The 14,747-nt window shown below is 46.5% G+C and overlaps 1 protein-coding gene across 2 annotated transcripts in view; it reads right to left on the reverse strand.

Annotated features, from left to right (window-relative positions):
• The window catches only part of NAA25 (N-alpha-acetyltransferase 25, NatB auxiliary subunit), a 35,755-nt gene that overhangs the window by 1,249 nt on the left and 19,759 nt on the right, over positions 1 to 14,747 (reverse strand). Inside the window, exons 14-23 of one of the 2 annotated variants that reach the window (XM_064169000.1) lie at positions 13,728 to 13,908; positions 13,039 to 13,138; positions 5,450 to 5,601; positions 5,061 to 5,186; positions 3,877 to 4,120; positions 3,528 to 3,651; positions 3,089 to 3,151; positions 2,376 to 2,473; positions 2,070 to 2,180; positions 1,221 to 1,367 (exon numbers count right to left, since the gene is read on the reverse strand). In XM_064169000.1, coding sequence (XP_064025070.1) covers positions 1,221 to 1,367; positions 2,070 to 2,180; positions 2,376 to 2,473; positions 3,089 to 3,151; positions 3,528 to 3,651; positions 3,877 to 4,120; positions 5,061 to 5,186; positions 5,450 to 5,601; positions 13,039 to 13,138; positions 13,728 to 13,908 — 1,346 coding nt within the window. Of the gene's footprint in view, positions 1 to 1,220; positions 1,368 to 2,069; positions 2,181 to 2,375; positions 2,474 to 3,088; positions 3,155 to 3,527; positions 3,652 to 3,876; positions 4,121 to 5,060; positions 5,187 to 5,449; positions 5,602 to 13,038; positions 13,139 to 13,727; positions 13,909 to 14,747 lie in introns of both variants that reach the window. The other variant, XM_064168999.1, reaches the window with a different exon arrangement.

Below are 14,747 nucleotides of genomic sequence, written 5' to 3' on the forward strand. Positions count from 1 at the left end.
GGTGCTGGTTTTGCCCTGATAGGGCAGGTAACATTACCAGTTCTTCAAAGCTTCTGGAAACACCCTACTGCTAAATATCTGTGACTGAAATTGAGAGTGCTTGCAGCATTTTACTGTGGTCAGCATTTACTGACTAGGGAGTTGCTCTCAGGTTGCCTTTTGCAAACACTGAGATGGAGCAGAGAAGCCCTGGAAGAGTAGTTAAGCCCTGGAACAAGCTGCCCTAGGCAGTGGTGGTGTCTCCATCTCATGAGGGACTGAAAAGCTGTGTAGATGTGCTGAGGGCCATGGTTTAGTCGTGACCTGGCAGTGTTGGGTTAATGTTTGGACTCAACCTCAAAAGGTCTCTTCCAACCAAAATGATTCTGTGATTCCATGATTCTCCTACTCAGCTCTCCTATCCCCCACAAACTAATACCGGTGAGGAGACAACTCCCCTCTCAAACCCTTCTCCTGGATTCTATAATCCTTTGACAAAGAACATGACTCCCCAGTCCCTTCCCCTGAGTACCAGATGATGATCCCAGTTTCACCACTTTGCTTTGTCATACCTTTTATCTTTACCTGTGTTTCAAGTGCAACATAAAGGAAATCCCAATTCTATCCTTTCAGTCACCTCTAAGCTTTTTAGCTGGACCCTTGACACCATTTCAAGTGTATTTTCAGAGCCTCAACCACTGTTGCAATTAAACACATTCACAGTAAGTGTTAAACTGTTAGACTGGCCCTGATGACAGTAACATTAATTTGTCTATCCCAAAAGTTTCACTCTTCTGATTGCCAAGGCTTAAAAAGCACTAAACTTCCTCTTGAGGCCCATTTGTCACACCTCAATCTGGCATGAGGTTTGGCACCTGCAGTGCTTTTTACTCTTCTGTACCCAAGGAGGGAGAGAAGTTGCCACTTGTTCTTCTGTAAAGATTTTTCAGGCTCTCAGGTAGTGACAGTACTAAGGGGAATGGTGCAAAGCTGGAGGTGGGGAGATTCAGACTGGATGTGAGGAGGAAGTTGTTGAGCACGAGAGTGGTGAGAGCCTGGAATGGGTTGCCCAGGAAGGTGGTTGAGGCCCCATGGCTGGAGGTGTTTAAGGCCAGGCTGGAGGAGGCTGTGGGCAGCCTGATCTAGGGAAGGGTGTCCCTGCCCATGGCAGGGGGGGCTGGAACTAGATGATCCTTGTGGTCCCTTCCAACTCTGACTGATTCTATGATTCAAGTTCTTACCTGTAAAAGCAGAGTGTCCTTGAGGGACAGCTCTTCAAGTTTTAGTGCAGTCAGAATCATTTCAAGCCCTTTGATGTGATCTATTACATTGGAAGTTAACGTCTGTAGTTCAGTAACGTAATCCAGAAAGTGTGTAAATACAGGTGGCTAGGGAAAGAAAGACATTTTCAATTGATACACACACCCTTAATGCCAATTCACCTTGCCATGTCACATCTCACTTTGTCATTCTAGTCCTTCCTCCAATGCTAAGCTACAATCTAACGTAGTGACAGGACAAAGGGTGACGGCTTCAAACTGGAAGATGCTGGATTTAGATCAGCCATAAGCAGGAAATTCTGTCCCCCTGAGGGTGGTGAAACAGTGGAACAGGTGGCCCACAGAAGTGGAGACTACAAGCCTGGAAATGTTCAAGGCCAGGTTAGATGGAGCCTTGAGCAGCCTGGACTAGCAGGAGGTGTCCCTGCCCATGGCAGTGGATTTGGAACTAGATGATCTTTAAGGTCTCTTCCATCCCAAACCATTCAATGATCTACCCAGAAAGACACTACCAGGTAACAAGTTCACTGCAGCACACTCAAGGTAGGAAGAGCTGTGATACTGTAAACTGTTTCCTATTAACCAGCTGTCAGAGGTGTCAGAGATGTGCACCTCATCACTTGATTTTAACTAGGGGAAAAAAAGGCTTTCCAAATCTGTACTGAGCGATCTTTAACTCACTTCAGCTACAAGGCAAAGTTTATGCCAAGCAGTTTATTAACACATTATCTACTCTGATTTCTCTTTCACTATAAACATGCTAATGGATTGAGGATAGGGGAGGGAAAAAAATAGCAATCTTCTGTCTACCATAGTTACACTGCTTTCTTTTTTTTTCTTCTTCTTCTTCTGCAGGTTGGATTTAAAAGGTCGGAGGATGCTGTCACAGTAACTTGATACCCACAGGGCGATGGAGATGGTCTGGAAAAGAGGTACAGGTGTGTGACAAGCTGCATTTACAGGAGGCTTTTATGCTAGATTTAATCTTCCTACTATGACTCAAAGTTGTGCTTTCATGAGTGACTGAGCTCAAAAAAGTTTCACTGTGTTTTAGTCCCAGCATTTCTACCCTAAACTACTCCAAGAACTTCCATTTACAAAGTCAAAAAACCTTACCTCAACAAAGAAGACTAAGTTTTCTAACAGGTTTGGATGAGTTTTCAAGGTGCCATCTCTGACTTCAATCAAATCACCTTTACACTTATTGAACAACTCTGGAAAGAGAAAAGACATAAATCAGGAGACACAGATCAACTTCAGCGCTCATTTCCTGTGCAGTGTTTAGCTCAGTGTAGTGTGCAAAGCTGCCAGAGGACTGACACTAAGCAGCTAATGATAACATCTGGCCAAAGCCTCTTGAGAAGCTCCAGCTCTGAAGTTTTCTCTGAACTGCATTTCATTACAAACAGTATCTCCAACCACTTATTAGCACACCTGGGCTAAGCACCAGGGAGATAATAGATGCTAAGACTGGGCTGCAAGATGGGAATGATAGGACTGAACAGCATTTTGTGGCATGCAACAGCTTCACCCTCAGGCAAGCCAAGGGAAAGCTCAGCCTTGTTCTCCAGCGTCTTTAAAAGTGTCTGCAGATGCAGTCACAAACTCCCTCTGATGCCAGCACACTCAGCAGCTCACAGAGCACCCTGAAGCACGACCTTAGCTACCAGTGTTTGTTCTTCAGTAACCATTATTCTTGGAGCCCCACGCTGGATGAGACCTTGAGCAACCTGCTCTAGTGGGAGATATCCCTGCCACAGCAAGGGGTTGGAACTAGATGATCTTTAAGGTCCCTTCCAACCCCAACCATTCATGATTCTTTGATTTACCTGTTAGTCGTTCTACTAAAGACTTGAAACTATTCCCTATCCTCTCCTGGATTTCTGCTGAATCTTCTGAAAGAAAACAAAGAAAACCCACAGCATAAAAAGTAGTTATCAACTGCAAGTTTGTGTACTTTCTGCTTCCAGAAAACCAAGAGGCAGTTCAATGTCATTTAGTGCTAGCAGTCGAAAGCAAATGCAACTGCATTTAAAGAGGAGACAGATTTACATCAACACTGTACAAAAATGAGACATCATCCATGAAATTAAGCATTGTCTCCCAGCTCATTTAGTGCCATTCAGAAAATTAACACACCAGGAGCACTCTGGGTCCACATCATCCAATGCCCAGCTTGGTTTTCACACTAAACAGAGACACGTCTCGCTCCCTCCCACCACGAGCCACCACAACCTGGTTTTAAACCCCTGTCTCTCAAACACTTACCTAAGCCATTGGTATCTAGTTCATAAATATCACTAACAAGATAAAACAAGCTAGTCTGGCACTGACAGCTGCCATTACTGAAGAAGCCAGCCATTCGGGTAGGAGGAGGGCCAAGGACAGGATACTAGGCAAGAAGCAAAGAAAAAGATAAAGGTGTTGCAGCTTTTCCTTATCCAGAGCACAGTGTTTGTCTCTAGCACATCTCTCAGTCACACTCACACACGACAGGCTCAGGGGCAGTGAAGTGCATTCTGCAGCCTGCAGGAGGTTACAAGATGCATTCTGTGTCCCCCCCATATGCATTTGCCTTCACTTAAGGAAAAAGCTATCCCCGAATATTGACTGGTACCTGAATTTTTTGTTCTAGAAACTTCTTCCCTGAATCCACTGCCACTTCCAGCTGCTGAAGCAGGGCTCGAACGGTGTCGATCTTGGAGGAGACGCCGTTCTCTGTGGTCTTTTCAGAGTTCTTTGGTTGAATTGGGTGAGTGAGAGTCGGGAGTCCGCTCACCAGCCTCAGCGTTAGAGACCGGATCCGCAGCCACAGCGTTTCCTCCTCCAGTGACAGTTTCCTGTGCTCTTCTGAAATGTCCCTAGAGAAAAGCATCACATTCATAGAATCACAGAACTGTTCTGGTTGGAAGAGACCTCTAATTAAGATAATCATTGAGTCTAATCATCTACCTAAAAGCACTGTGGCCATTAAACCACATCCCCAAGTGCCATGCCCATGCATTTCTTGAATGCCTCTAGGGACAGTGATTCCACCACCTCCCTGGGCAAATCACAGAGACATCCAGGTTGGAAAAGACACTCAGGATCACGGAGGCCAACCTATAACCCTACTCTATGCTTCAGTTCTAAGAAGGGGCAAGCTTCACTGAGGTACAAAAGCCTACCCAAAGTCACCAAATGCTGTGTGAGGAGGGAGGAGTTGTCAGAAATACAGAAAACAGCACATAAAAAGGCAGTAGTGCTAGAAGTGATTGTAGAATGGTTTGGAGCTGGAAGGGACCTTCAAGATCATCTAGTTCCAACCCCTCTGCCATGGGCAGGGACACCTTTGACTACACCAAGTTGCTCAAAGGCTCATCTAACCTGGCTTTGAATACCTCCAGGGAGGGGGGCATCCACAACTTCCCTGGGCAATGTGTTTCAGCATCTGACCACCCTCACTGGAAAGAATTTCATCCTAATCTCCACCCTAAATCCCACCTCTTCCATCTTAAAGCCATCCTCCCTCATCCTATCACTACAAGCTCTCGCAGAAAGTCTCTCTCCAGCTTTCTTGTAGACCTTTTCAGGTACTGCAAGGCTGCTTTAAGATCTTCCTGGAGCCTTCTCTTTCTCCAGGCCAAACAGCTCCAACTCTCACAGCCTGTCCCCACAGGACAATGAATGGTGCTTGTTAAATCTGCAGTCAGCCAGTCTAGAGAACATTTAAACATGATACCTGTCCTGAAAAGGATTTTCTTGCCATGTGTACTGTAAGGGAAAGCTGTGATGCCACAGCTGAGGACATCCCTGACTCACCTGTCCTTTGGATCCCAGCTAAACAAGACTGTCAGGTCTCTGTTGTCACGCAAATCTTTCCAGGGAATGTCATCCTCCTCTGGGCTCAGACTCATAGACTTTATACTTTCTTCTAGACTGGTTGATCTGTATGTTAAGAACAAACATTAAATGTTTGATCACTGGAAAGAAAAAAAACATAGCTCAAACAGCCTCTTCTCTCCACTGTTTGACTCTCCCGGTGGCAGAAATGTTACACACACAGGCATGCCGATGAGGACAGCAAATTAGCAGCAGAGAAACATAGCACAAAGCTCTCTGCCACAGAGCTGCAAGTGTGGCTAAGATCTCCCTTGGCCAGGGCCCTGTCTGTGCACTGTACTTGAGTCACTTTCTGCTGCTGTACTTACATATTTGCTTCAAGTAAGAGGTCCAAGAGCATCCGCTCGGTGCGGACTTGTGCGAAGTGAAGGGAAGAGTTCAGCCTGTTTCTGAAGGCAATGAACTCAGGGATCTTCTCAAACGCACCGTACTTGTAGGCTTGGATGATGTATTCTGAGGTCTGGAAGGAAACACACACACAGACACACACCACCTCTGTATTAGTTACATCCATCAATTCAGAGCACTGACTTCAACAAGGTCACTGCCAAGAAACTGCACTTCTGTGGGTTTTTTGTTAACCCAGAGGTCGAGAATCTGGCAGCTCATCCCTGGGAGAAGCTGGCACTCTGGCTTGTCCAGTCACCCCAGCAACCTTCCCATTTTGAAGATGCTCAGGCACTCCACTAGGCAGTAGGACTTAATAACCCAACCCACTCTAAGAAACACCACGCTGCTGAATGAAAGGTCAGGCTGCTGAGACTAAAAATTACTTAAGAGATGATTCTGGAAGGTTTTTTCCTCCTCTTTTTCCTTATTTTTTTAAATGAGATGCATTATGCACATCATTAAATCATTGTTTCACTGTCAGAAGCACTTCCAAGCAAAATAAATATATCTCCCAGATTTTCTGGAGCTGACTTGGATGTGCATCACACATTACCACAAAATAGCTTAAAGAAGAACAAATCACTCACACAGTGGGGGTTTGTTTCTCTTTTTTATTGAGAGTTTTGAATACAGCATCACAAGGTAACACCACACAGTGGCTACACATTACAATACAATCCACGTACCAAAGGAAGCTGTCAGGGTCCACAGGGAGGGGGAGTTCCTTCCCCTCTGATGAAATACACCAAAGCAAGGCACACAATTAATATTTCAATCAATCTAAGCAATCTCCTGAAGGAGATTTATATGGTGAAGGAGCTCCAAACAAACACTCCACTGGAATGAAAACTCTCAGAGAGAGTGAACTGCTTATGCTCCAAGTCAAGGCAGAGAGTTGTGGTTTTTGACAATAGAATTACTCTACAAAAGAAATAGCTGGAGAGTGGAAAAGGCTGGAGAGAGTCCAGCAGAGGGCTATGAGGATGATGAGGGGCCTGGAGCACTGCCTGATGAGGAGAGGCTGAGGGACCTGGGGCTGTTTAGTCTGGGGAAGACTGAGAGGGGATTTAATCAATGTTTATAAACATCTGCAGGCTGGGGGTCAGGAGCTGGGGACAGGCTTTGCTCACTGCTCCCTGGAATAGGACAAGGAGCAATGGATGGAAGCTGCAGCACAGGAGGTTCCAGCTCAACACATGGGGGAACTTCTTTCCTCTAAGGGTCCCAGAGCACTGGCACAGGCTCCCCAGAGAGGCTGTGGAGTCTCCTTCTCTGGAGCTTTTCAAGGCCTGTTTGGATGTGTTCCTGTGATCTGTGCTAGATTGTGTGGTCCTGCTCTGGCAGGGAGCCTGGACTGGATGATCTCCTTGGGTCCCTTCCAACTTCTAATATCCTGTGAAATTCTGGCAAATCAGTATTTGACAAGGCCAGAGCTGGGGCTGTTCAGCCTGGAGAAGAGAAGGCTCAGAGGATACCTTAGATCAACCTTCCAGAATTTGAAGTGGGCTACAGGAGAGCTGGTGAGGGAGTTTTGATGAAGGCAAGAAATGAGAGGATGAGAGGGAAGGGCTTCAAACTGGAAGAAGCTTGATTGAGGCATTAGGAAAGAATTCTTCCCCGTGTGGCACTAGAAAAGGTTACTTAGAGGAGCTGTGGAGGCTCCTAAGCCTGGAGGTGCTCAGTGCCAGGCTAGATGGGTCCTTGAGCCTGCTCTAGTAAGAAGTGTCCCTTGCCTATATGGCAGAGGGATTGGAACTAGATGATCTTGCAGGTCCCTTCCAAGCCAAATCATTCTGTGATTCCATGATTTAATTCTGAACAAGACCTTGAAGGGAAGACCTCACCAAAAGAAAACAAGACCTCTCTCTGCCCAGGGAGGCAGCTGAGGCCCCATGCCTGGAGGTGTTTAAGGCCAGGCTGGATGAGGCTTTGGCCAGGCTGATCTAGGGTAGGGTGTCCCTGCCCATGGCAAGGGGGTTGGAACTGGCTGATCCTTGTGGTCCCTTCCAACCCTGACTGATTCTATGAAAACACTGAAGCTGAGAGGCACCAAAAAGGCCTCTGGTTAACTAAACTTTATATGGACTTCACCCCAACAGGCTCAGCCTGTCTGGGAGGCTGTGAGTGACTGTCTGGGAGGCTGTGAGTGACTGTCTGGGAGGCTGTGAGTGACTAGAACCTGTCACTCACAGGTGAAAGCCACCACAATTTATTTTCTTTCCTTCTTTCTTTCCTTCCTTCCTTCTTCCTTTCCTTCCTTCCTTCTTCCTTTCCTCTTTCTCTCTTTCTCTCTCTCTCTCTCTTTCTCTCTCTCTCTCTCTTTCTCTCTCTCTCTCTTTCTCTCTCTCTCTCTCTCTCTTTCTCTCTCTCTCTCTCTCTCTCTTTCTCTCTCTCTCTCTCTCTCTCTTTCTCTCTCTCTCTCTCTCTCTTTCTCTCTCTCTCTTTCTCTCTCTCTCTCTCTCTTTCTCTCTCTCTCTCTCTCTCTCTCTCTTTCTCTCTCTCTCTCTCTCTCTTTCTCTCTCTCTCTCTCTTTCTCTCTCTCTCTCTCTTTCTCTCTCTCTCTCTCTTTCTCTCTCTCTCTCTCTTTCTCTCTCTCTCTCTCTTTCTCTCTCTCTCTCTCTTTCTCTCTCTCTCTCTCTTTCTCTCTCTCTCTCTCTTTCTCTTTCTCTCTCTTTCTTTCTCTCTCTCTCTTTCTCTTTCTCTTTCTCTTTCTCTCTTTCTCTCTCTCTCTTTCTCTCTCTCTCTCTCTCTTTCTCTATCTATCTCTCTCTAGCTCTATCTCTCTATCTCTCTCTTTCTCTCTCTCTCGGTAGGTATAGGCTGGATATTAGGAAGAAGTTCTTCACAGAGAGAGTGATTTCCCATTGGAATGGGCTGCCCAGGGAGGTGGTGGAGGCACCGTCCCTGGGGGTCTTCAAGAAAAGACTGGACGAGGCACTTAGTGCCATGGTCTAGTTGATTGGTTAGGGCTGGGTGCTAGGTTGGACTGGATGATCTTGGAGGTCTCTTCCAACCTGGTTGATTCTGTGATTCTCTCTCTCTTTCTTTTTTTCTTTTTTTTTTTTCCTCCCCCTTTCAAAATTTGGTTATTTGCAGTGTAGGAAAGAAATATGCCAAATATTGAAGCACGTACCCTCTGCCAACCAGCCTTGCAGAGTTCATTGTCAGGCTGCGGGGCTGCTGTGCTATGGGCGCTAATTCACCTGCAGCGGGGACACGCTGGAGCTCTGGCTGCCTGCAGGATCTGCACAGATCAGAGACGGACGGACACAAGAAAATCAGACAGATTATTTCTGAGGCTGCATTTTTTTAAAGGAGGACTACCCAGAGAAGGGAGAAAGTTGATTTTAAAGTTTGGGCTCAATACAGCAATACTCTGCCCTCGTCAGACCGCACCTGGAGTACTGTGTGCTGTTCTGGAGCCCCCAATACAAGGAGGATGTGGAACTGTTGGAGTGAGTCCAGAGGAGGACCATGAAGATGCTCAGAGGGATTGAACAGCTCTGCTATGAGGACAGGCTACAAGAGTTGGGACTTTTCAGCCTGGAGAAGAGAAGGCTTTGAGGAGACCTTATAGTGGCCTTCCAGTATCTGAAGGGGGCCTACAAGAAGGCTGGGGAGGGACTATCGACAAGGTCTTGTAATGACAGGACAAGGAGTAATGGGTTTAAACTGTCAGAGGGGAGACTCAAACTAGATATTAGGAATTTAGTCCATTTTCCATGGACTCCATGGGAATTCTGAAACAAGAGTCAATTATTTCCCCTATGAATGTATCAGAAAGTACCTTAGAGTGTATTTTCCAAGTAAGATTGGCAGAGCAGTTACTAATCAGCATGCTAAGGTGCCTAGATCATGGTGTGCATTTTAGGAAACACCCAACTCCTTTGGAGGAATTCAGTCACTCTTCCCTCGACATCATCTCCATTCCAGTCCCAGGACTAGTTCTTTCCATTGAGGGTGGTGAGACACTGGCACAGGTTGCCCAGGGAGGCTGTGGATACTCCTTCCCTGGAGGTGTTCAAGTCCAGGTTGGATGAGGCCTTGAGCAACCTGTTCTGGTGGGAGGTGTCTCTGCCTATGGTGGGGGGGTTGGAACTGGATGAGCTTTGAGGTCCCTTCCAACCTGCACCATTCTATGACTCTGTGCATACTGCCTCCTCTCTCCTCAGTGTCCTTGGCATCCTCTCCCAGAGCAGAAATATTACGTTGGGACCACACAGCATCCTAGAAGGCTGCTAGTCAGGGGACCCACTCTTACACATGATTTACTTCAGGCTATCAAGTGCAGCAAGGCAGAAGGAAAAGGGATTTATCCAAGCAATCAGTCTGAATCAGTAGCTGTATTTTTATGCTGTGTTTCTACCCCACACTTCCTGTTCCAGTAGAGTCCTGCACACAGCATGCTGCAGGGCAGCTTCTCTGTGCTGTAGGCATTCCAGCTCTCAAACACCAACCCAGAGAGGAGCAGGCAGGCCCTGAAGTGATATAAAAAGGTACCTTTGAAAGGACAGTCCTCCTTTAACACTGCAGCTAGATGCTCTTATGGGACTCGAATGAGAGGGCCCTAAGTAAGAAGAGGCAACCCCAGCAGAACCACAGCAGCACACAAATTGTGATTCAGACCCTGCCATACCTGGGACATGCCCTGTGGTAAGGAATCCCTTTTTTTGTCTCCATTCATCATGCCACCACCCTAGGTAATCAGAGCCCTGCTGTGAGCTTTCACCTCCTGCAATTTGCACTTCACAGTTGGTTTAAAGGACACTTGCACAGCGTTTGAGGCTCTTCCCAGCTAAAGGGATCCAGGCAACCAGTGACAGAATGAGAAGATACAGTCTTAAGCTGCATCAGGTCAGGCTTAGGCTAGATTTGGAGGAAGAAATTCTTCACATAAAGAGTGATTGGCATTGGGATGGACTGCCCTTGGAGGTGGTGGAGTCACCATCCCTGGAGGTGTTTAAAAGGAGGCTGGATGAGGCACTTAGTGCCATGGCTTAGTTAGTTAGAAGGTGTTTGGCGATAGGTTGGACTCAATGATCTCAAAGGTGTTTTCCAATCTGGTTAGTTGTGTGATTCTGTGATGATCTTAAGCTGATAAGCACTGGAAGCATGCAGAACACTTGACATTTGGATATCCAGGATTGACAACAGCTCACAGTCCCTTTGGTCACGAAGCTCTGTCTTCAAGACGTGCTGCGAATGTGTTCCACAGCCACATCCTTACTTGTGGCACAAAGCATTTCATAGCACTGACTGCATCACTTTTGCCCCTCTTGCAGTCTCAACCTTTTAAAGTGTAGTGGTGAGCAGGCGGAATCTTTTCAGGAATCAGGAACAGGAGTTGAGTAGCATTTTCCTGGCAACAGCACTTGGACTGTGTCTTCATCCATGCAGAGATGTTGAACTACTGAAGACCACCACCTCTCCTCTGCTGCAAGCACCTTTATCATTTCTAGCAGAGAAAAACCTTCTTCCAAGCTAAGCACATCTGATGTTACTTCAGGTTGTTTTCCAGGGAAAGATGATTTCTGGATGCTTTTCTATGCAGTGTTTCCAAGCAGACCAACCACATCAGTTAACCTTTCTCACCCAGCAGCCATGCCTTCTATTCAGACAGTTGGTTCCAGATGTGCTTTTCACTAACAGCCACCAAATGGCTTTTGAACAAGACTGAACAAATTACTCCTCATTAATTAAAAAAAAAAAAAAAGAAAGAAAAGCAGGCACCACAGCAGGAGAAAGCTGTTGAGATCCAAGACTTCACTCCAGCACAACAAGCTGCACTCAGCAATTCAAACACTTAGCACACAGAACCAGTGCTTAAACCATGAGTAAATGAGGGAAGCAGATAAGAGTGAACTCCCATCCATGTGCTCCCCTGTGCAACCCACTCCCTACAGTCTCATTTCTGTATCAGACAGGTCAGACTAATTCAGCATCCACCTTCAGACACAGGTACATGGCAACCGTACATAGGAATAACCTGGGCTGCCACAGAGCCATGGCACCTTTCCCGAGGGATTACTGTGTGAGCATCTTTAGCATCTTCACTATTTCAGTGAAGACAAATCCTGTGGTTTTATTGGTTGTTGAGATAGCAGGGAAGCAAACTCTGTGACTCCAGAGCCTTTGGAGCCAGCCTAGCCAGTGGCTGACTAGCAGAAGCTAAAACTTGATGGCACCTTTATTTCCTACAAAGTAAAAGTCATTTTCTTCACCTACCTCTCATCAGCCATTGTTATCAAGCTGTAAGACATGAATGTACAGGACATATTCCCACTTCTTGGAATGGGAATTCCTAGCACTTTTCAGGGAGATGCACTGACATGCATACACCTCCCTGCCACAATTCTAGACTCTTTCTGTTCCTCCTTCCCAAGATGTTTCCAATAAGACTTAAAAAAACGTGTCTTTATTTTTCCTCCCATTCTCATGTCTTCCCTGTTTCTCCACTCTTCTCCTACCTAGTCCATTTTCCATGGACTCCATGGGAATTCTGAAACAAGAGTTATTTTCCCTATGTATGTATCAGAAAGTACCTTGGCAGAGCAGTTACTAATCAGCATGCTAAGGTGCCTAGAGCATGGTGTGCATTTTAGGAAACACCCAACTCCTTTGGAGGAATTCAGTCACTCTCCCCTCAACATCACCTCCATTCCAGTCCCAAGACTAGTTCTTTCCAGTGAGGGTGGTGAGACACTGGCACAGGTTGCCCAGGGAGGCTGTGGATGCTCCCTCTCTAAAGGTGTTCAAGTCCAGGTTGGATGAGGCCTTGAGTGACCTGTTCTAGTGGGAGGTGTCCCTGCCTATGGTGGGGGGTTGGAACTGGATGAGCATTGAGGTCCTTTCCAACCTGCACCATTCAATGACTCTCAGTTCAAGACATTTTCTTTTCCATTCACATCACTCTCAGTGGTGAGCTGGGCAAAGCAGGTGGTTCCCATTAGCACAGGACCAGGTTTTGCAACCTGATCCTGCTGCTTCTAAATAACTCAGCCATGGGTTCTGCTTTGCCTTCAGTGAAGCTGAGCCTTGAAGACGCATTTTTTCCACCTCTGAAGCCCTCCCACCTTGTTCCTTCTGCTTTCCCTGCCTTTTAAAGCAATGTGCATTCCCCACTACCTGTGTGCCCAGACAGCCATCACTAACCCAAACACTGCTACAAGTTAGATGACGCCAGGCCTGATTTGCCATTTCACTGGAGTTACTGCAGAAAACCCCAATCCATTCATTTAAGTATCACACCTGAGTCTTAAGAACCATTAAAAGGAGCTTGGTAAAACAGAAAGCTCAAGCAACACCTGGTATCAGAGCAAGTTACAAATCCTTGTAATGAGATACCCAGCTTGAGACAACCTTTAACTAGGATGTTGCATTTCTTACTCCTCCTTGCTACCATATTTTCAGCCACTGCATTCCTGTATGCCCTTGCACAGGGCACAAACTTCTGTTAACACACCTCAACACGCTGTTCCAAAGACACAAGAGGTTTCTTTCAACTTACATCTTTCTGGTTGGAGTGGAAAAACCTGAGTGCAAAGTTGCAGGATTGGGATGCAGCAGCGTAGTGGCCCAGTGCCTCTGCATAGCGTGTCAGGAGATAGCTGCAAGACAACAGACATGAGTTAAACATCAGCTCACAGCCCTGGGGAATCCTGATTTCAGACACCTCTGACCAGAAATCTGCAGAGTCTGGCTTTAAAAGGAAAAGCCTGAAGATTTAATAGGGTATTCACAACATTTCTAGTAAAACTGAGGCTTTAGAAAGCAATGGAAGGTGTTCCTACTGTTTTCAAACCAAGGCCTGGAGTTGCTCCATCACCTTGCTAAGTCTGCAAGAGCTTTACTTAATCCCAGGCATGGCCATCTGGGGGTGTTTTGTTTTGATTAGCATTCACAAGCTTTGCTGAGCAACAAATCAAGCCAGAGCAGCAAGATATACATTGCACAAACTTCTTTCAGATTCCCTTTAACACTCTGAAAATCCCAAAGAGATCAAAATCGCTCAGGAAAAGATACTCCAGGAGAAAGGGAGCACACTACAGTAGAAATCTTGTGCAATCCCAAGCTACTTCTATGTGGCACTGGATGAAAAAGTGACCATCTGCTAACTCTGGGGAGCAAAGGGAAGAGAAGACCTGAGAGCTGGCTGCTGGTCACCACCAGTGACTATTCTCAGTATATACTACCCACCCGATGGTGTCGTGCTGGATGTGCTTGGCATCAAGGCTGGAATAGAGCTCGGCAACAGGTTCGAATGCACCAAGCCTGCAGTAGATTCGAATGAGCAGCAATTTAAACTGAGCATTAGAAGGACTATGAGACAATCCTTCTTCTAAGAGAGTGAGGCACTGCCACACAGCTGTCTCTTCACCTGGTGACAAAGACAAAGCATGCAGAGAGAAGTCATCAGAGAGAGGCACTGAACGCAGACAGTGTGGTTCGCTTTGGCACGGAAGCTTCCTTACATCACACACCTCTCTAAATGTCCCCAGGTGTTTTTGATCAGGTTTCTCAGCCACACTGCTACCCTTCAAACACCACCCATCCCAGCACTGCAGCTGCTCTCAGAGGGAAAGGTGAATCAGCAGTCCCTCACAGGGAATACCTAGCTCACCTCCCTACAGAGCACAGCCCTCTGTTGCAGAAGTGACCTTCTCTGGCCAGTCCTGGACTGCTCTGACTCCTGTTTATACATACAGAGCACTCTCAAGCAAACCCCTTGGGCAACCTAGGCAAACTTCTTAAGCAACAGAGTCTAACCCCCATAGCAGAGGGTTGGAACCAGACAATCTTTCACCTCAAGCAATTCCATGACCCTGTGAAAAGAACAGGAATTCCCACACTCTGCCAGTGAGCTGCCAGGAATTTACTCAGCTTAGAGTTGACACCTTCCTTGGGAAAGACAAAGGTGTAACTAACAGCTACACTGAAGAGCAAGAATATGAGCAGCCACTACTGGAGACTGACTCTGTGGGATTAAGAGACTAACAGGCAGGGCAGCTGTGGAGTATAGGGTGGGTTGGACACAATCTCTGGAGGTCCCTTCCAACCTCTAACATTATGTGATACTCTGTGGGTGTCAGCAGAAGATGTAGAATCAGGGAATCCAAATGACAAAGTATGCCAGCAAGGAAAAGGAATGCTTCCAAATGCCTCTGCTATCAGAAAAGAGTTGCCAGCAGAACTCATGCAGCCTTCTGAACACAGCCA

This window comes from Pogoniulus pusillus, chromosome 30, assembly GCF_015220805.1.
Source record: "Pogoniulus pusillus isolate bPogPus1 chromosome 30, bPogPus1.pri, whole genome shotgun sequence".
NCBI lineage: Eukaryota > Metazoa > Chordata > Aves > Piciformes > Lybiidae > Pogoniulus > Pogoniulus pusillus.